Here is a 21,793-nt window from a genome sequence, read left to right as displayed (position 1 = left end):
GACTAAACTTCGCCTCATGCAGCTGCTGGTCTTTCATTTATACTCAAAGAGGTACAGAAAACTGACAAGACAAATGGAAATTTAATGGACTTAACTAGTATGTTTTGAAGAAACAGGAAGTGAGTGTTTTATTTTTATTTATCTATTATTAAAAAAAAAAGGGGGGACAGCAAAGCATGACTTGCTTATCTGAAGATGAAGTCAGCTTTTGTTGCAATAAACTTAAGTAAGAATCAAATAAACCAAGTCATTTCCGTACATTATCCTGCCATCTAAGAGCAGGTTAACCGTTTTTAAAAACCACTGATCTCTGCAAGCCCCTTTAATCTTTTTGCAATTTGAGTTCACTCTGTCATACTATTTTCCTTATGTCCGTGTTGTCCCACACAGGTCGCAGCTTGCTGCAAAATTAACACAAACACACCTTCACTGCTGGCTACTGAATCAACCACACAGAAACAGGCCTTCATGCCATCCAAGCTATTCTTAAACTCTTCTAAATATATTTGAATGAAAATCAGATGTCTTTAACCTCTTGGATTAAACAAAAACAGAAAAACTAAGCATTTCCCGAATGCTGACTCATCATTTGCACGACAGTGAAAGACGTTTTGCCAAAAATCAATTTGTTTTTGTTTTTTTTGACGACTTCAAGAGCAGAGATGAATTCCTTCCTGCTTCTGATGCAGTGAAGGCTGTGTTTCAGGCAACGGGTGGGGGGGGGGGGCTGGGCCACAACATGATGGCCATATTTGGAATGAAGCTACCTCTGTCCTGCGCACGGAGTTCAATTCCTTTTACAGGTCGGAGCACATCCTTCTCGACCCAGGCCAAAAAGGAGGAGGAGGAGAAGGCCTGCCTCTTCGGAGAGAATCTACAGAAGAAAACTCCCTGTTTCATGCTGCCCTAACTTGTACACCCCTTCCCTTTCCACTAAACAAGAGATGATTCTTTTTCCTACCTAGTCATGCTTCCTGCCAGCATGGAGGTCTGGTTGTGTTAACGTTGGCCACGTTATAGTTATCTAAACCCTCGCTAATTTGAAACTGGAAATCAGGCATTGGCCAATATAAGACTATAACTGTATGATAAGTCTGAGTAAAAATGCCACACTTTCACATTAACACAAATTCCAATGAAAGATGTACAACATGACCTGATTTTCATTTAAATCAGCTTGCCAATTGTAAAAAAAAAACAAAACAAAAAACAGTGTTACCTCAATAATAGAGCAGCACAATACATGTGTTTAGTATTGCAAAAGCAAAGGAGGGCTTGGATGTAATATTTCGTAGGATACTGTATTTCAGGTTCATTCATTTACACTCTGCCTATTGATAATATATTTGGGTACTACCTTAAGGCCAACACCTGAAGAATAATTTTTAGTGGCTTAGATGATAAAGCTCGCAGAGAGTGGCGGGGGTTTTGTGTAATGGTAAAGAAAGCTAAGAGTCAAAAGGGTTGGTTAATCAAAATGCAATTTTGAGTAATCAAATACCAATTACACATTTTACTGGTATTCTGGGGCCCTAACATATAAATGTGAAGGTTGGTGCTCCTTTAGTTCAGGGACCATAAATGTCCATGTTCCTAAACAGCCAAATTTGTCTTTGCTGTTCGTATAAGAACAGTGTTAACACCCTTCGTTCAGCCAGCTAACTGGCAGCATGCAGCAAGAGGTGGAGAAAGGCTGGCGCTGTGTTAATGTAGGCTTCATTACGTTGGAAATATTTCTCCAACTCTTTTTCTTGCTTCTGGTGTGGACGTTAGAGCATAGGAACAGCATGAAAGAAAGCTCTAGTGGCTTTGCAGCTAACTTTTTAAGACCAGTAACCAGCCAATGCCTACTGGAGACAAATTATTTTAAAAACTAAACTGAACTTCTCATGAAAATGCTGGGGAGGCAAACATAAATATCCTCTAAAACAAATAGCACCATTAAACAAGGTTATTTCTATCACAGCTGATGCACTAAAAAAAAAGGGCTCATCTTTTAACAGAACCAGTAAACAGACAGGCCTCTGTTACATATGTCCTTTACCTTGTAGTAATAAACCCTGAGTCCACGCTAGGTCAAAGTCTTAAAGGAAGCTGGCGGCAAAGCCTAATGCAAGCACTGGGCTTCCTGTGAGGCTGTTCTTTCTGATGCACCCTCTGTCCATCAGCAATCGCCATCTTCCCAGATATGAGAGGCTATGATCTAAGAACTTGAGTGATAGGAATGTTAACAATGGCCGGCAGCATAAAGCCGTTGCTATACTAACTGGGGTCCATTACGTTCCATTAAGCAGTGGACCCCAGATGAACCCTCTGGATCTTTACATCCATTAGCAGTGCTGACCATACAGTACATTTACGCCCATAATTAAGCTTTGATTTCACAATGTAATGTTAGAGGCAGACTCAGTCAAACCCAGATGATAATGCTCCCCCAGTTTGTCTACGGAAGAAGGTTCAAACATCTGTAGTTATCGTCACATGACAATATGCTGTTCAGTTTCGCTCAGTTTTCATAGCTCTTTTCATCCAAGTTGTCCAAGTTTGGTGCCGTGTACGTTGATACTCCAGTAGCAATTACTATTAGACATGTTGTACAGTTCTAATCCACCGCGGACCATAATTCTTTTCTGAGCTATGAGCAGAATGCCATAACACGGTAGAGTTGTAAAGGACTGCTTAAAGCAATAGGAAAAAGGAGGGTTGCAGTGCAGCATATGGTTTCCAGATGTTACCAAGCCTTTAAGTCTGAACAGCTTGGAGGGGAATACAAACCGATTATTTAAAGTAGAAATCTATTGCTACTGAAATGCCAATCTGATTCACAACAACAGCTACATCATAAAAGACCGTTTAATAGATTTAAAGAGGGGCACATTGTCCACTATTTTATTTAATCAATGTTTTAAGTGAATGTGGATTTTAGCTATAATTCAATAAAAAGCTCAAAGGGTCTACCAAAGTTTTGGTGGAAGATTGCAAGGTTGGGTTCAGTCTAGGGCGGCACAGTCTTTTGCTAATTTGTTGTAATCGCATTTCACTGAACACAATATGCATATCATGATAAGCTGTCTTAACTGTCATAAGTGCACAATACATTCAGACGCTGTCTCAAAATATTACAGTTTATTTTCTTGATTCAGATAGTTGGATAGACTACTCCTCATCTTGGGTCAATATTTCCTATGAACCCTAAGCTGAAAGACAAAAATACTTGTTTGTTTAGCGCAAGTCGTGTCGTTATCGCAATATTCACCAATATTGCAACTGGCGAAATGTGTTCACAAACTGCTTCTTTAAAGGCCACAATGCAGCTCTTATCTTCACACATAGTAAGTGTAAGACTGTGTTTTTCAAGTTACAAGAAAAAGAACAAACCTTTCTGAAGCACTTCCTCTTTAGTAACTCACACAAAACACCAAGCTGCAGTGGTTAACTTTGTGCAGACAGGAAAGAAGGCACTGTGAAATAACAAACGACAACAATCATCTTCGAAAGGGTGTATTTTACATTCCACCTCAAATGCCACACCAGTTCAGCTCTGTTACTACCAGCTGTATGTATTGTGTGGCAAAGTGTGGCTAGTGCTAGTTAATTTAAATTGATCCCCTTTAACCCGTCGGTTTGTCTAATAACTACCTATGATGAAAAGAGATCAATGGAAGGTAAATGGCATTTCATCCAGGACCTACGGGTGGGCTACCTCAAGGCCTCGGCTGAATGACGGATAACACAAACACCAGTTCTGGTCAGGCATTGCTTTAGAGTCACAGACATGACATGCATATTATTGTGTCCAAGTACCGGTACTTTATTTCCTTGTTGAATTATGTAATCAACTCATGGCATGTGTAACTTAATCTATAAAATCTATTTAGTTTGAACATAGTTTTAATATATTCAAGTAATCAAACTTTATGTTTTGGTACCTTTAAAACATCATGTGGTAAAACTGTCTTCGTAAATAAACACGAAACAATTAAAAATGGTACTTGATATGGTAATGAACTCAAAATACCGGTCCTGTTTAGTCCAGTTATATTTCATTTGTATCAAAGTTTTCAGATAAACCTACTTTTACAGATACCAACAGTTGTAAAACTTTCATCCAGCAGGTTTTATGCTGACAAAGGTCACAGTGGCCCAACTGAAAACATGGGGCTTTTATTGTAAAGTGAAGAAAAAAAATAACAGTGAGCCAGACTGACCTTAATGGTTGAGTGAAAAGGTTTGTAGTTTTCTATTAAATATTAAAAATCTTTATTTATCCATCTTATTTGTTGGTTGGTACACGTTCCGTGGCAGGTACAACAAATAGTGTAAATCTGAAAAAATGTTATTTTATCATATTTTAGTAGAAGGCAGCTTAATTTAAAATGAGCTGCAAAGTCAGATAGCATAACTTTTAAGGCAGGTGTTTTTAAATAAATATGTGGTTGTACCACTGGATAATTTGCATAGGGTAAAGTTACATTTAAAATGTCTATTGAAACATATTAAAACATGTTTAAATACATTGTTACAACTAAAAACAAAAAAACAAAAAAACAAATATATCTATTTTACAAATAACTTTCAAAAAGCAATTTAAAAGGCTCATTTTTCATTGGCCATTAATTGTTTTTAGCAGTCACAGAGCAAAGTTATATGTGTGAACCTGTTTTGACCTTCTGGTTTCTTCTGAACTTCAACAAAGGACCAGAGTCCAAAAAGACATCTTAAACTGATGCTTAAAGTTTCCTTTGAAAGCTGATAGTGCACTTAGTGTCTGTGCACTAACATGGTTTGTGTTTCATCTGGGGGTAAATGGACAACTGTTGATGATGCCTTGTGATGCCACATAATTGAGAGCTTGAAACCTAATTTAATGACCATTTTGTGACCATTCGAATCCTGGGCACTGAAATCTGTCGAGTGTGACTATCTACTGCAGGCTGAACATCTTGTGGAGCTGTAATGTGAAACAAGTGTGAACATTTGGTTTCCTTTCAACTACTTTAAACCCTCCAAAAAAAGAAACTGTGTTTTGACTATTAAGATATTATTACTTCCTCATGATGAATTTTGTAAGGAACTAATGTGAGGAACTAGCGCTGTAAAGGGAGTAAAAACTGCCACAGACAGATTTGCAGAGGACATTTAGTCACTTTTTGGACTTTATGAAATTGACAGAAAGCTGGAACTAAACCAAACACATGCAGGAATAGAAGAAAAACCACACTGGCTACTTTCACTTTGACCTGAACTTATGCAAAATATAGAAACAGCAAACCTGAGTTTACAGAACTGAGAATTCTTCCTGAAAGTATTTGAGTTTCCATGCAAGCTATAGAAACGCAAGACAAGTGACGTACATTTGGTTACTAATCTCTAATTAGTTCATAATAATCAACTGAAATTTTGAAAAATTCTTACTTGTAACTTAAAACAGCAACTATTTTATCATAAACCTGATTTTGGCAAGAAGGGCTAGGCATAAATAAAAAGTACTTTATCATGTATACATTATCTCCACTGAAACATGGTGGTGGCAGCATCATGCTTTTTCTTCAGCGAGATTAGGAAAACTGGTCAGAGTTTATGGGAAGATGAACCCAGCCAAATAAACGGGGAATCCTGGAAGGAAGCATGCTGGAGGTGGGGATGGAGGTTTGCCTTCTAGCAAGACAGCTGCCCTAAACATCCAGCCAGTGCTACATAGGTTTAGATCAAATAATGTAATGTTAGACTGGCTCAGTCAAAGTCCAGATCTAAATCCAGTTGGCTTAGGGGGGCTGACTACAAACGCACACCATAATTTAAGATTTTTATTTTAAAATCATGAATCGTTTTCCTTCCAGGTATGCATCACCTTGTGTTGGTCCATCACATAAAATACTTTTAAGTTTGTGGTTGTAATGTTTCAAAACATGAAAAAGTTCAAGGCGTGTGTATATTTTACTTAAATGTCATGCATCACCCTAAATATGAAGCTATAAAAAAAATTTATAATTATTTAGCGCTACATTAAAAAACTTAAGGCGCAGCAGTTAGCGCTGTTGCCTTGCAGCAAGAAGGTCCTGGGTTCGACTCCCAACCAGGGGTCTTTCTGCATGGAGTTTGCATGTTTTCCTTGTGCATGCGTGGGTTCTCTCTGGGTACTCCGGCTTCCTCCCACAGTCAAAAAACATGTCTGTTAAGTTAATTGGACTCTCTAAATTGACTTTAGGTTTGCATGGTTGTTTGTCCTGTGTGTCTCTGTGTTGCCCTGCAATGGCCTGGTGACCTGTCGGAGGGTACCCCGCCTCTGGCCCGTAGACCGCTGGAGGTAGGCACCAGCTCCTCTGTGACCCTGTACGCAAGAAGCGGGTATAGAAAATGGATGGATGGATTAAAAACATAACTTTCTGTTAATTATTTTTACTTTTTAAGAGTCAGAGTTTCTGTATGCTTGCTTTTTATTTATTTAATAACATTTCCTACATTACATAACATTGCTTACCTTACAGTAAAAAGCATCACTTTTGGTGCCCCTACTTTTGTTTGGATTGTACGAGAGATAAAAACAACTGGCTTACTGACCAACAAAGGTGCTTCCCTTTGTTTGTAGGTATGCCAATGTGTGCAATGGGGATCAGTTACTTTTTAAGACATGTTTACTTTCCATTTCCATCTGTAGCACAATGGGATTTACCATGAGGTACTAAATTACTTTACCCAAACCCTACTGCTTACTTGCAGGGCTTTAGTTTAATGACTAATTTAAGGACTTTACTGACCTCAAATTTAAGCTTTTTAACTCTAAGCTCAACAGACAAGTATTTAATACTGGTAAGGAATGGTCGAAAAAAAAAAAAAAAAAACAATTAACATTTTAAATAAACGGTTTGAACTTTAAATTAAAATAACTTATTAACAGAGGAGAAATAAACTGACATGGAAAGTGAATGTAAGAGCCTAGAGGCACAACTCCAAACTAAAAACAGCAGCTTCCACCAAGAAAACTGGCTTTGTCACAAAGCAGACAATGGAGGATTTTATATATTGGGCAACTTGTGTAGCAAAGCGTCTAATCCAAGAAGCAGGCCAGCATAATGGCCTATTTATGAGTACGAAAGGTGGGAGGGCCAAGAGGGGTAAATTGTTTCAGAGAAGGGGGTAGTGGTGATTGGGCATTGTGGGAAACAAACACTCATGGCAGGACCATTTCTAATAACAGTGTGCAGAGTGATCCTTCAGAAACACTGTCACAGCGACTGTACAGCATTTCACTGAGGGGTCATTTACTGTGCTTAACATGCAGCTCCTTTATGATGCATGAAATGAAGCAATCATTCTTTTTTTTCCATAATGGATAAGAATTCCCACAAGCGCACCCCAATTACCTCAAATTGGTATTGCTTCTGGGTTGCAGGAGTAAGTTGGGATATAAAGAGGTGTGAGATCTGTTAGCCATTTTTTATAGATATGAAAACAATTCTCTCAATGCATCGACGGAAAATCCGCTAAAGACAGCGACTGATTAGAACTTTGCAGGACAACCCAAAGCAGGCAGCTTCCTTTGCAAAGACGTGTTCTCCCCAAAATCAGCAGCGTTGACCGACTACGCTAATAAATGAAATGCACAACAGAGACGTCAGGCAGGCTGAAATCGGCTTGTACTGCTTTCATCAATTTAAACAATCTGACTGTGCAAGGCATGAAGCGAACAAGTGGAGGCTTGAAATACTAACACAAAAACATTACACAACGACGTGGTATGAACACGCTGTTTTTGCAACCCTGAGGAGTTGCATCTCGCTGTCCTTAGAAAGGCATAAATGCAACAACTGTGGTGTACTGTTGCGACATGGGCTCATGAAGAAGCGTAAGATGAGTACAGCAAACCTGCTACGGTTTGAGCCACATTCCTTTCTAGCTGCTGCCCAAGCGGAGAGATGTAGTGTCAGGACACAAAAGAAACAACAGGGCAGGACGGGGGGGTGGGAGGGTGGGGGCGTTCTTCTCACTGCTTTTAAGACTGATCAATAACAAGCTCTAGCAAGGGAGCAGATGAGGAGCCTGTTCTGGAATCACTTCCACACATTCATCGCTTGTGCACCGACTTCAGGATGCTCAGCAGACTAAAAACATGTTAAGCAGATGTGTTACACCTGTTTCTGTGTGTATTAGATATTGAGACAGAGGCAAACGATGGAGGAGGTGTCAGACGGGGACAGCTCTTTTCAGTCTGAGACCGATCCACTGAGTCAGCGTGGGAGTCAAGAGTCACCTCTCTGACAATAAGAGTGAATCATGATGCAAATTGATGCACTTCCTGGGCCACCTAGCCCCGAAGGTAGGAATCTGAAAGCCCGACGCAATGATCCGAATGGAGAAGTTATTGTTCACTGAGACAATAATGCAAAGATAACAACAACAAATGCTCCTAAAACTGATCACAGGGAACTAAGATGTTCAGGATGATCAGAACCAGTTTCTACACTGGGTCAGTGGTTGAACTTTTGACCAACTGACTGCATCTCTGTGTCAACATTTACATTCCACAGCCACAATGAGCACAAGAGGAGCCGCACACCAGTCACGGCCTATTATGCAAGGTGACGCGAACCCCTTTGGCTGCAGCTGGGGGTCACTCAAAGCCGTGCCATTTAGAGGAAGAGCTCCATTCCCTGACCTAAACAGGAACTTCCTAATGCGCCGTTTAGGAGATGTGACACAGCCTGAAAGTTAACAAATATGTTCTTCATGTGTGGTAAAGTTACAGGTAGGTTTTATGGTTGGGGAAGTACACTGATCCCCCCCCCCCCCCCCCCCCCCCCTAAATGTAGAAGAGCAAATCAGCAATTCGTGCAGTTAGCTTATCTCGTTGAACCATGGATAATAACTTTATTACACACAACATGTACAGAACGATGTGTCGTCACCTTATCAAGCTGCATGTCCAACCATAATGTCTGCATGTCCAACTATAATGTCTGCATGTCCAACTATAATGTCTGCATGTCCAACTATAATGTCTGCATGTCCAACCATAATGTCTGCATGTCCAACTATAATGTCTGCATGTCCAACCATAATGTCTGCATGTCCAACTATAATGTCTGCATGTCCAACCATAATGTCTGCATGTCCAACCATAATGTCTGCATGTCCAACCATAATGTCTGCATGTCCAACCATAATGTCTGCATGTCCAACTATAATGTCTGCATGTCCAACCATAATGTCTGCATGTCCAACTATAATGTCTGCATGTCCAACTATAATGTCTGCATGTCCAACCATAATGTCTGCATGTCCAACCATAATGTCTGCATGTCCAACCATAATGTCTGCATGTCCAACCATAATGTCTGCATGTCCAACTATAATGTCTGCATGTCCAACCATAATGTCTGCATGTCCAACTATAATGTCTGCATGTCCAACCATAATGTCTGCATGTCCAACCATAATGTCTGCATGTCCAACCATAATGTCTGCATGTCCAACCATAATGTCTGCATGTCCAACCATAATGTCTGCATGTCCAACCATAATGTCTGCATGTCCAACTATAATGTCTGCATGTCCAACCATAATGTCTGCATGTCCAACCATAATGTCTGCATGTCCAACCATAATGTCTGCATGTCCAACCATAATGTCTGCATGTCCAACTATAATGTCTGCATGTCCAACTATAATGTCTGCATGTCCAACCATAATGTCTGCATGTCCAACTATAATGTCTGCATGTCCAACCATAATGTCTGCATGTCCAACTATAATGTCTGCATGTCCAACCATAATGTCTGCATGTCCAACCATAATGTCTGCATGTCCAACCATAATGTCTGCATGTCCAACCATAATGTCTGCATGTCCAACTATAATGTCTGCATGTCCAACTATAATGTCTGCATGTCCAACTATAATGTCTGCATGTCCAACTATAATGTCTGCATGTCCAACTATAATGTCTGCATGTCCAACCATAATGTCTGCATGTCCAACTATAATGTCTGCATGTCCAACCATAATGTCTGCATGTCCAACCATAATGTCTGCATGTCCAACCATAATGTCTGCATGTCCAACTATAATGTCTGCATGTCCAACTATAATGTCTGCATGTCCAACCATAATGTCTGCATGTTCAACTATAATGTCTGCATGTCCAACCATAATGTCTGCATGTCCAACCATAATGTCTGCATGTCCAACCATAATGTCTGCATGTCCAACCATAATGTCTGCATGTCCAACTATAATGTCTGCATGTCCAACCATAATGTCTGCATGTCCAACTATAATGTCTGCATGTCCAACCATAATGTCTGCATGTCCAACCATAATGTCTGCATGTCCAACCATAATGTCTGCATGTCTAACCATAATGTCTTGCCGTGTGAATTCACTGGTTTGGCCCAACCCGCCAGCTTCAAAGGACGCATTCAACTGTGAGGTATACTTTTCAAGATATATCTAAGGTAAAACTAGTGTCTACCATTTCAGAATGGTGAGGTTATGTAAGTCAGGCACTCGCAGTTATCTGTGTGCTTTATTTTAAGCAAGAGCCAGGTTCAATGTGCGTATCTAAAGCAATATCACGACAGGATTCCAGACCGCGCCAGCATTCTCACTGCAATCTGAAGTACCAGGGAAAAATATGAGCAAAACAAATAGAAAGACAGCACCAACCATGCGATTGTTACCGCAATCAAGGAAAACCAAGGTTTAAAACAGTTCCAGTTTTGTAATGCCTAAAAGGTTTCCATCATATAATTCCTACAAATTAAAGTCATTTTCCTTTTTCCAAGATACCATAGAACATGCGAAAGTACCCCCCCCCCCCATATGTGTTGCTGCACACTGCCAACAGCAGGCTACAAGAAGGCCATTATTCTCTTCTATCTCTTACAACAAGAACTAATTCAGCCATTTGGAAATATTCCTGGTTGTGAACCGGAGAGTGAATGTGTGGAAACCAAAGAGCACGACCTCTTGTTAACAGTTTGACAAACTATGAGTAGCCTGTCTGTCAAGCAGGAAACTGTAGGCTCCATAGCTAACCAAACAACCCAGCTAATTACCAAGCTAATATCAGTGTGCTCTAAAAATAGAAGTACAAAATGTTCTGCACAAAAACCAGTTGAAGTAGTGTGCATTGTTTTTTTTTTTATCCAAAATGTATCAAAATTACTGATTAAGATCACAGAACAGTGTTATAACTGGGAATCTGAAGTCTATATATCTGCAAAACAAACAGAAAACACACACTCATGCCACACATGAGATATATTGTTACAGAAGGGGCATTGTGAGAGATCTGAATAGGTCTAAATCTGAAAATAAACAAACAAACAAAAATCTAGTCAGTCAGGTTATCCCCACAGCACTCCAGGTCCTGAATTTAACTCTCAAGTAAACAAACTGTTCAAAACCAAAAAGCAGCACTTTAAGCTAAGTGTTGTTGGTGTTTAAATGTGAGATCAGAGCAGCTCCAGCCCAGGAATGGAGACTTCCAAGCTTGTAATTGCCAGCAGGCACAGGCTGCGACAGGATATGGAATTTGTGGACATGTGTCTGTGGGTCTTGTTGCTGGTACAAAACTCTTTTCTCCCGCTGGGAGGCAAACTACCAGAACAGGGGGGGGGGGGGGGGGGGGGGGGGGGGGGGGGGTAGCTTTAATGTGTGTCTATGAAATGCAAGATGATGATGATATAAACAGCACATTCACTTGACCCAGCACCATGAGAGTGACCATTCTGCAGCTCAAGAAACCCACTCCCTTTAGAGCTTCAAGTCCACCAAGCTGCAGTGCCTTTGAGCAACACACTGGATTCCCTTTTTATGCTCAATAACCAAGCTGATGTCTTAGTAGTTAACAGGCTTTTGTTAAGCTATTAGCTGTTTACACGCTTTTATCACGACTCTACAGCTTTATAAGTAGTCTTTAAAATGAAAACTAAGGCGCATTGTTGTGAGCCAACCTGTTCAATCTCAATCAGGTAGGAAGCCGAGGTTTCAAGAAAGTTACTCGGCCGCAAAAACTTCCTGCACAGTTTAGGCTGAGAAAAAAACAACCCAAAGCTCAGGTTGTACATTTGTAAATGAGAAACGGGAATTTAACGCGTTAGAAAAAGCGCCGATGCCGCCATAAAACGAGCAGCTCCGACTCTCTAACCAGCCGCCAGTGAGAAAAAAAAACTAGTAAGAGAAACAGTGAAAGGCTCGCCTGGAAACAATGAACGTGAAGGGATTTCAGCCGCTTTACGCACCTCATTGTTCGGCCAGAGTGGAGCTCCTCTCCTCGAAGGCAACTTCGGCTGACTTCAGCGGTGAAGTCCGGCGTTTACAGAGTCACGGCGGCGAAATAAAAACTACATCGACCAGAAGAGGAGGAGGATGGGGGGGAAGCGCATCTACACCCGTAGACGGGGTAGCTACCAGCCGGATAAAGAAGCACACCTCGACGATTTCCTGGTTCTGTGCAGAGCGGGAGAGAAGGAGGAGGAGGAAGAGGTAAGGAGGAGGAGGAAGAGGAGGCGGAGGAGGGGGTAGATACAGTAGTGAAACAGACTTGTTAACTCCAATAAGTATCCCACAGTGGGTTTCTACGAAGGGGAAAAAAGAAGTGGATGTTTTAAGAATGGCGGTTGCACAGAAAGCTACACTTCCTAGTCTCCCACGATCAGGTGTTTTTATTTTAGCGATAGTTTCGAGTGATAAACCTCCGCCGGGTGCTGCCGTGTGAACTCACTCACTGGTTTGGCCCAACCCGCCAGCTTCAAAGTAATCCCAGGACGCATTCAAGTGTGCCTCGTAAAATTCCCCTCCGCGAATGTTAAACTGGGGTTTAGTTGTTTAGGTACGCCTAGTTCATCTGAATAGCCAATACAGGCGGACCTCGGTAAATCCGAATGTCATCGAAATGTTCATTTATTTCAGCCGTTCATTTCAAAGAGTAAAACTCATAATGATTCATTAAAAACAGAGGAGTACTTTTCAAGTATTTATTTGTATGGTTTGCAGCTAATAAAATAAGGAGAATATTATGTGAGCCCAATGAAAAATATATTTTAAATATAGAAATGGTCAACGAAAGACCTCTGACTTTGACGCTCAATCAGGGTAAGTTATTAAGGGTCATGTAAAGAAATGTTTTTAAGAAAATCAAAACTGTCAACTTTAGATATTTTTATGACATACATGGTCTTTTTAAACACGATTAATCACATCTTTTTGTATATGTTCAGTTATAATGTAATATTTGTAATTTTTAACAAAAATATGTTGATATAGTCGTTTGATTTATGAGCTGGCTGTATTTTTACATCAGGCACAGGAACTAGCAATGGAAAGTAGTCTGCTTGCTAACTTGCAAACATTTAACTTGTTTATTAAAATACTCTCCAATTTATAAATAAGTAGAAATAAATTTTTTTAACTCTAAACAAGTTGGCTGTTTACATGGGGCTGTATCCAAACTTATTAATAAAGATGTGAGTAGAAGTAGTGTGCGAAACAAATGTGCACAAGTAGTAGGGATAACCGCAGCATTCAGGAATGAAGTAAAATTGTTTTGTTTGGGGTAGATCGATAAGGTGTGGAGGGCATCCGGAGCAGGTGTTTTGACAACCACCACACAGACAGATCCAGGACTTGGGGTACAACTGTATATTACTTGTGTTAAGCCTCTACCGAGCCAGAAACAAGGATAGAAGGTAGCATCTTCTTAGCTGGGGTAAATAGTTCAAAGTCCTTTTTCAGATAAAAATAGAAACGTAGAATTTATTGTCATTTGGAAATCAAGATTCCAAAGACTGGAAGAAGAGGCACAAAACCCAAGCTGTCTGAGGTTTAATGTGACGTCTTCTGTGAAGTTTTTCAGTCTGTGATGAACTAAATCTTCTGATGGTGTTGCTTCATTGTTGTGAAGTCCAAAATCAGCACAACCATCTACCAAGAATTTTAGAGCACTTTATTCCTCCCTCTGCTAACAAGCTTTTTGGAAATTATAATGTTACTTTACAAATACCCTTAAACCAGCAGCACAAGAGAAGTATCTATATTCCCAATTCAGATGTATTTCTCCTGCACAATTCTTGTCTGGGAACACCCCCCAAATTCCAATAGTACGTGAAGGCATCATTTTATGTGAGCCTGGGGTCATTATAAGCCCTGCACATCGTCCGGCTGGTTGTTTGTGTAACTTCAAGTTCATCTTCTGTGGCTCTTAAATATTATTCCACAGTAATGCTTTCTGGTAGGTTTAATTATGATCTCAGTTTGACTAATAAAACAAGAAAAACCAAAAAGGTTTTTAAATATTTTAAATTAGGCTGAAAACAGATGACAGCAGCAATGAATGAAACAGGACTCCTCTCATGGCCCAGTCTTCAGGGCTGAGATATTGCCTGCAGTAAACAGAAGTGGAAGAGTGGATGTGAAAGGAATGCATTACGTGTGTGTGTGTGTGTGTGTGGCATGTGCAAACAACCTGAAAGCTAATATTCCCAGTTTCACTACAGGCACGCTCTTATACATACAAGCTGAAGCAACTGCTGGTGTTTTTGTAAGCGATGTGTCCCCTGTTAGCTGAGCTAAGAATGTCAAACAAACCTCCAGCACTTGTGTGAGTGTCTGCTTCCATGTGTGGATGTGTTGTGGGGTCGCAGACTCAACAAGTTGGTTCTGTTCCCAGAAAGTGGCCTGTAAAGAATCAGAAGAAGTCACACAGTAAACTGAGGTTTCTCCTGGGCTCCTCCCATTTGCCACAGCTTTATTTCCCAGGCTTGACGTCGGTCGGTCAGTTTCGGCCGCAGCTTGCGGAGGATGGGAGGGATGGCAGCGCATGACCTGGAGCAAAGGGTTCAAAACTGAAACATTAAGAATTTATCAAAGCTTGGCTACTAACCTCTGTGTATCTTTATTGATCTGAGTTTTTGGGAAGGCTGTTAGAAAGTGCATTGCTTCCCTGAGGCCTGAATGCTTCAGTCTCAACTTTGAGCTGTATTAGCAGATGAATGTTAATGATACCTGAACCTCAGTCATAGAAACGGAGCTTAGTCTGAATCTATATTTATCAGCATGAGCCGAGGGTTTACTGTTTCCGTACAGTTCTTTGCAAAAAAATGTAATATCCCTTGAACGCTTGAAATTTCCAGCTTCACAATTGGATTTAAGTCTAGATCTTGACAGGGCCATTCTAATACATGAATGTGCTTTGATCTAAACCATTTGACTGTAGCTCTGGGTGTATGCTTACAGTTTTTTTTTCCTGTTGGAAGGTGAACCTCTACCCTAGTTTCAAGCCTTTTGCAGCTTTAAGCAGATTTCTTCCAGGATTGTTTTCCATTTAGCTCTATCAGTCTTCCCATCAACCCCAAACAACTTCCCTGTAAAAATACTGCCACCATTATCCTTAACTGTGGCGATGGTGTGTTCAGGTTGAATATGAAGTACTAGTTTTTCCTCAAACATTGCATTTAACAAGCCAAAAAGTGCTATTTTGGTCTCATTTGACCAGAACAACTTCTCGCACACATTTGATGTATCCAACAACAGGACTTTTATTTCCTTTCTTTTTTTTTTTCTTGCCATGCTTCCTTAAAGGCCTGAGTTGTAGAGTGTATGACTAAAATCTGTCCCATTGACAGATTCTTTCACCTGAACTGCAGATCTCCACAGCTCTTCCAGAGTTACCACTGGCCTCTTGACTGCTTTCCTGAATAATCCTTTCCTCATCAAGACTTACTGTTTAGTTGGATGGCCACACCTTGATAAGTCCGCAGTTGGGCCATAGTCTTCTATTGAGCACTTTTCTGTGAGACTTTCAAAGCTTGGAGCTTTGTTTTATAGACAATAGGTTGCACTAGATTTTATTTAGATGTATCACAGTAAATGGGGTTGAATACAAATACATATTAAAGTTTATAGGTTTTTGTTTGAACGATTTTCCGTCCACTTCACAATTATGCACTAATTCGTGTTGGTCTGTCACATAAAATCCAAATAAAATCCAAAGAAGATTCTTGTTTTTTGGGGTTGTAAAGTGACAAACATTGAAAATATGTAAGGCATGTGAATACTTTTGTAAGGCACTGAACTTTCATAAATCTTTCTTTGTCCGTAAAACAAGGGAATGTCATTTAAATCTGACTAGGACTCTTCATTCAGAGGTCTGGGTTGGAAGATGAGTAAGAAAGAGAGCAAAGTGGGCCCTGAACCCCTCAGAGGCTAAACCATTCAACATTACATAATAACAATGGACACCACTGCTCCACTGCTCCTAAAAAATGAAATAGAAAATGAAATCAAGCAGTAATAAAATGTAAGACAAAGTTCTACTGGCAAGCTCTGACCCACATACTGTTCAAATTGAAATAAGATGTTAAATAATTATGCATGGTGGAACAATAGTTAGCACTGTTGCATTGCAGCAACAATATCCTGGGTTCAAATCCTGGCCAGGGGTCTTTCTGCATGAAGTTTGCATGTTCTCTCTGGGTACTCTGGCTTTCCACATTCCAACTACATGACTCTTAGGTTAAATGGTTGTTCTAGATTGCCTGTATGGATGAGTACAGGCAATCTAGAACAATCTCGCACATGTTTTGTAGTTTTCTTTGTCTCTTTGTTGCTCTATGATGGACTGGCGACCTGTCCAGGTTGTACGCCCCTCTTGCCCAATTACTGCCGGAGATAGGCACAAGACCATGATGAAAACAATGGATCATGATGAAGCATTTATAGGCTGTTGTACTCTATTTTGTCAAAAATACAATTGGCAAAGACACCTAATTACAAAGTAAGACTTCTACATTAAAAAAATCCAATTAGATTAAAGAACGTGAGAAAAATACAAGTTTAACATTGCTTGGTATGTTTTATTTGACAATGCGGTAAAAAGATGTATTCATCCATCAGGAAAAAAATGACAGTGATGTATAAAGTATGCCACCTCAGATCTTTTTTTGCAAGAAAAATAAATTCAAATAGTAAAATATTAAATGTATTTTTAATCACTAGTGTAAATGATGCATCAAAGACTAAAACCATGTTAATCTCTGCACAATATATTTATTTTCCACTAGGTGGCACCATGGCTTTAGGAGAGCAGGTTGAAGACCACAGCGTAGCAAACTGACTTCCTCTGGAATCTTGTGCGACTGTATTTTGTATATTTTACACCTGACATGTAGATTTAGGCATGATTTATTTATTTATTTATTTTTTGAGCTAATGTCTAGGAAAATAGAACAGACTCTCTAACAAACTTAAGACTAAATACATAAAAGAACAATCTACTGGAAATCTGAAACCGTACTTCAGCTATAAAACACTGCATGAAATAATTGCTAAGTTAACCTCTTCATAACATAACATCCATATTAACCAAAGTTATAGCCAGGGGCTTTACAACTGGTCACATCTGTTGAAACACATACAATACCAAAGATAAAAACAGGATGAGTCAATAATTAACATTTAATGAAACCCAATGAACAAATACTCTAGGAAACCTAGTGTGTATTTGCTCCTTAAAAAAATCTCCCTGCAAAACCTCTTTTGATTTAACAGGCATTGACTGGATGACTAAAATAAATTTGAGACAAAGATTTTGATTCTGTAAATAGAGGAAAAATATATCTGACTGAAGCACTGCTTAATAACCCCAAATTTCAATAAATATTGAATTTAGAAAATTAAAATTATGAATATGATCATGAAGTTTAAATAAATAAACGTGGGACAGTTTACTCTATAAATAAAGTGATTTATACTATATCCCTGAAAGTATTTTGTTATATTTATAGAGATTTATTACATAAAGTGGTATATTTCAGAAGGTATATAAATATATAAAGTTTTATACATAGCTTTTCATTGTAGTAAGAGTTAATATATAATATATGATGACATCCAATGCAATATAATATTTTAATAATGAATGACTGATTTTTTTAACAGAAAAAATTATTTTGTCAAACTTGTTACAAATATGCGTTCGCCTAAAAACCAGGGACTAGATGGACAAACAGAAAGGAAAGCAGGAAATGTTGATTATGGCCATGGCCCAGAATATCATTAGTAATACAAAGTTAATTATTCAAACAAATAGAAGAAAACCAGCAATTACACAAGAACAGACAATCTGATTACTTCACCCGCTTTATCTGGTGCAGTGCCTTTTGTTTGGAAACCAGGTCTGGGGGTGGCTGCCCCTGATCCTTGTCATTTGCTCTACTGCTTGGCATCTGTGCACTTTATTGTGACTTGAAGAGATGATTGAAGACAGTGTTTGTGTTTGCAGAGCTGATACCTTCTCCTCCTCCTGGCCCTTCCACCTAGTCCGTCGGCCCTGACACCCTGGACCGTGGCTCTGCTTGAAAACAAACTGTGACGACGGTTCCCATTACAGGAGCCCGATCGATGCACTGCCGGGTGTCACATTGCTCGAAGGGATGAGTATCGCTGCATGCCAGATCGCTATCATAATCACACTTCCCCTCTGTTATCGCTTACCTACTGAATAAAACATCTGCCTTCCTGCCTGTAGAACTGTCCCCCACCACCCCAAAATCAGGAGGGAAGGCAGCTTCTTCAAGTGTCTTTGAGATGAGTGAGGTAACTTGAGTGAAGTGCACAGTGATACCCAACAAATTAGGTCCCCAAAGTTGTTTTTATCACCCGCATCTCCAAATAGACCCGACCAGCTTTTGACAGGGTTTGTCCCAGGATGACGAAGCTTCCAGTTTCATTGTTGAGATGTGTCATTTGACCCAAAACAACCTTTAAATGTTTTGTTTTTGATAAAGTCACTTAAAGAGTGTCTCATGTGCTGGATTCAGCCAACATTTGGACTGTAAGCATTATGTCTAAAGTGATAAATTGAAGAAAAATGATTTCATAAGCGACTCTACCGATGTCCGTACTTTTATGAAGACTGTGTTTGAGCGTTTGCTGATTGTTTTGTTTCTCTGACTCTGTACCTTGTCATGCTTCCCTCTTTCCTGATCATCACTCTTCATTTTTCATGTGTTTTTGATATTTTTCACAATTTTTATAGATCTTTTTAATGTTGTGTTTATGCTTCTTTTTGGTTAATCTGTGCCCTTGTGTAGGATCTCTTTCTTGGACACGTTCCACCTTGGAGGTAAGACACAGGTCCAGACCTTGTAACACGGTGTGCATATAGTTCATTATTTCAAATCAGACATTTATTGTATCCTTGTGCAACAACTAAACAACAGTTTAAATATATTGGAGACATGAATATGTGACACATAAAAATGGCTGGGCTTTATAACAAATACTTCCACAGGAAAAAAGTGACCTTTGATGGAAAAAAAAAAGAGATTAATTGTGAATCTACTTAAACACGTATTGCTCATATGTATACCAGAAACACGGACACTGAAAAAAGGTACAAAGTCTCAGTGACTTGTTACACTGATCGAGTTAATGCAGTGTTGTGAAAAAGTACTTGCCCCCTTACAGATTTCGGTGGTTTTTTGCACACTTAGATCATCAAAATCTTAGATTCTTAGGGCATCACTGAGCTCCTGGACAGTATGAGGTGAAACCTGGTGGTGTCAGATGGACTTAAACAAGATTTCCCAGAGATGTTTTAATGGATTTAGGTCAGGGGAGCGTGGACGCCAATCAATGGTATCAATTCTTTCAACCTCCAGTAACTGCCTGCATACTCTTGAGGTTGGGCATTATCATGGACCAGGAGGAACCCAGGACCCACTGCACCAGCGAAGGGTCTAACAATGGGTCTAAGAATTTCATACCGATACCTAAAGGCAGTCTGTGTGTCCCTCAGACCAACACTGACCCACCTCCAAACCGATCATGCTGAACAATGTTGCAGGCAGTATAGCATTCACTGCAGCTTCTCTAGACCCTTTTACGTCTGTCACATGAGCTCAGAGTGAACCTGCTCTCATCTGTGAAAAGAACAGGGCACCAGTACAGAACCTGCCAATTCTGGTGTTCCCTGGCAAATGCCAGTCAAGCTCCACTGTGCCAGGCAGTGAGCACAGGGCCTACTAGGGGACGACGGGCTCTCAGGCCACCCTCATGAAGTCTATTTGTAATGGTTTGATCAGAGACCTTCATACCTGGCCTGGTGGAGGTCACTTTGTAGGGCTCTGGAGGTGCTCGTCCTGTTCAGATAGGAGCTGATCGGTCCTGCTGATGGGTTAAGGATCTCTAACAGCTCTATCCAGCTCTCTGCCTGTCTCCCGGGACATGCTACTAAGACTGTGCAACCTTTGGGCAATGGTACGTATTGATGTGCCATCCTGGTGGACCTGGACTGCCTGTGCAACCTCTGTAGGGTCCAGGTATTGCCTCATGCTACCAGTAATGACACTGACCCTGGTCAAATACACAACACATGACAGCCGAGAATGATTTACAGCCACTACTACTGAACAGACCAGATCAAAACTCCAGGAGTTTAACTGACTTGATATTATGCTTTGATGTGAAGTGTTCCTTTAATTGTTTTGAGTAGTGTAATAACAGACACAAGATCAGGATGGGTTGAGAACCAGAATGAAAGCACGAGTGAAAACAAAGGAGCTGGCTTTTAATGATTTGCTCTACAGGCGGTAACCAGTCATCTGTTTAAGCTGAAGCTGTAACGTGAACACAAACATACGTGATGAAACAAGAAGTAACTTGAGCCTTGCCTGCAGAAATGTGAGCACAGCTCAGGTCCATCATGGAGACGAAACCTGAGCCAAAAGGTGGAGGTCTTAATTTAACAGTCCCTCTCTTCTTCCTGAATGGTGGTAGGACTCAGCCTTAATTTTAAGTTAAAGAGCTGCATCATCTAATGGGAGCCCAGAGTAGAGCTGCTGTTTCTCTGCATTGGAAAGACTTGATGTTAGACCCAAACCCTGCTGGAGGAATTTTATACGAGCTGGAGAAAGGGGTGTCTGGATATTCCTCCTCGACCTGCTTCCACGATTTTGAATAATTAGAGAATAATCAACGGGTGAATGGATATTCCATTATACAACATTCTTTAAACAAATGTTTAGTGGGATCTGAAACCAGTATCACAGTACTGGACTTTGTGACATTCTCATAGTCAGCTTTAATTAAATCTACAGTAACAAAATATCTCTAAGGCAAATAGGCTTGAACCTTTCTATTTGGTTGACTGGGTGTTAAATGTGGAATAACCATTTCTCTCTGAACTGGCAACTCAGTCTTTTCTAGCTGGATACTTAAAAAACAACCCAAGTAGTCAGTTACAAATTCCAAACTTTTAACTGTTTTCCAAGATGTCAAATAAATCATTTTGCCCCATCTTGGTAGGATAAATGACATCAAAACAATTAAGGTGGCATGAGTTCTCAAACCATCAAGAATCTTTGTTGATCATAAATAATGGCTATTTTATGGCTTCCTTAACCCAAGTGAAAAATCCACATTACAGCCAGTTTACAGTTTTCTTTGGGCTGTATATGCATCAACTTGTCCGTTTCCCAGTTCTGGCAACACGATCTCTTAAGATGACTAAGACTTGCCGTGAGCATAACTTCAACAGACATTCAGTCACATGGGTTCAAATGCCTTTAAATCTAGTGCTCAGACTGGCTCTACTGATGCTGTCCTACCTCTGGCAGGCCTCCCCTGGATGCTGTAAATCAGCTACACACTACAGCTGCTCACCTCATAGGCACCACAGTAATGTCAGAGTCAAAGAGATCTGCACAAAGTAGGTGGACAAACTAGCAGGAAGAAAAGGTTAGGGCCACTTAAAGTAATGATGTAATTGTTACAAGTGAATACAATGTTT

The 21,793-nt window shown here is 40.1% G+C and overlaps 1 protein-coding gene across 3 annotated transcripts in view; it reads right to left on the bottom strand.

Moving 5' to 3' along the window:
• vaspb (vasodilator stimulated phosphoprotein b) overlaps nucleotides 1–12,448 on the bottom strand; it is a 36,474-nt gene extending 24,026 nt beyond the window's left edge. The window contains exon 1 of one of the 3 annotated variants that reach the window (XM_047391660.1): nucleotides 12,246–12,448. In XM_047391660.1, the coding sequence (XP_047247616.1) occupies nucleotides 12,246–12,250 (5 nt within the window). In that variant the 5' untranslated portion in view covers nucleotides 12,251–12,448. The remainder of the gene's footprint in view (nucleotides 1–12,245) is intronic. The other 2 variants (XM_047391659.1, XM_047391658.1) reach the window with 2 other exon arrangements.
• Nucleotides 12,449–21,793: the final 9,345 nt, after the last annotated feature.

This window comes from Girardinichthys multiradiatus, chromosome 18 (assembly GCF_021462225.1).
Source record: "Girardinichthys multiradiatus isolate DD_20200921_A chromosome 18, DD_fGirMul_XY1, whole genome shotgun sequence".
NCBI lineage: Eukaryota > Metazoa > Chordata > Actinopteri > Cyprinodontiformes > Goodeidae > Girardinichthys > Girardinichthys multiradiatus.
This window is presented reverse-complemented; position numbering and strand designations above follow the sequence as displayed.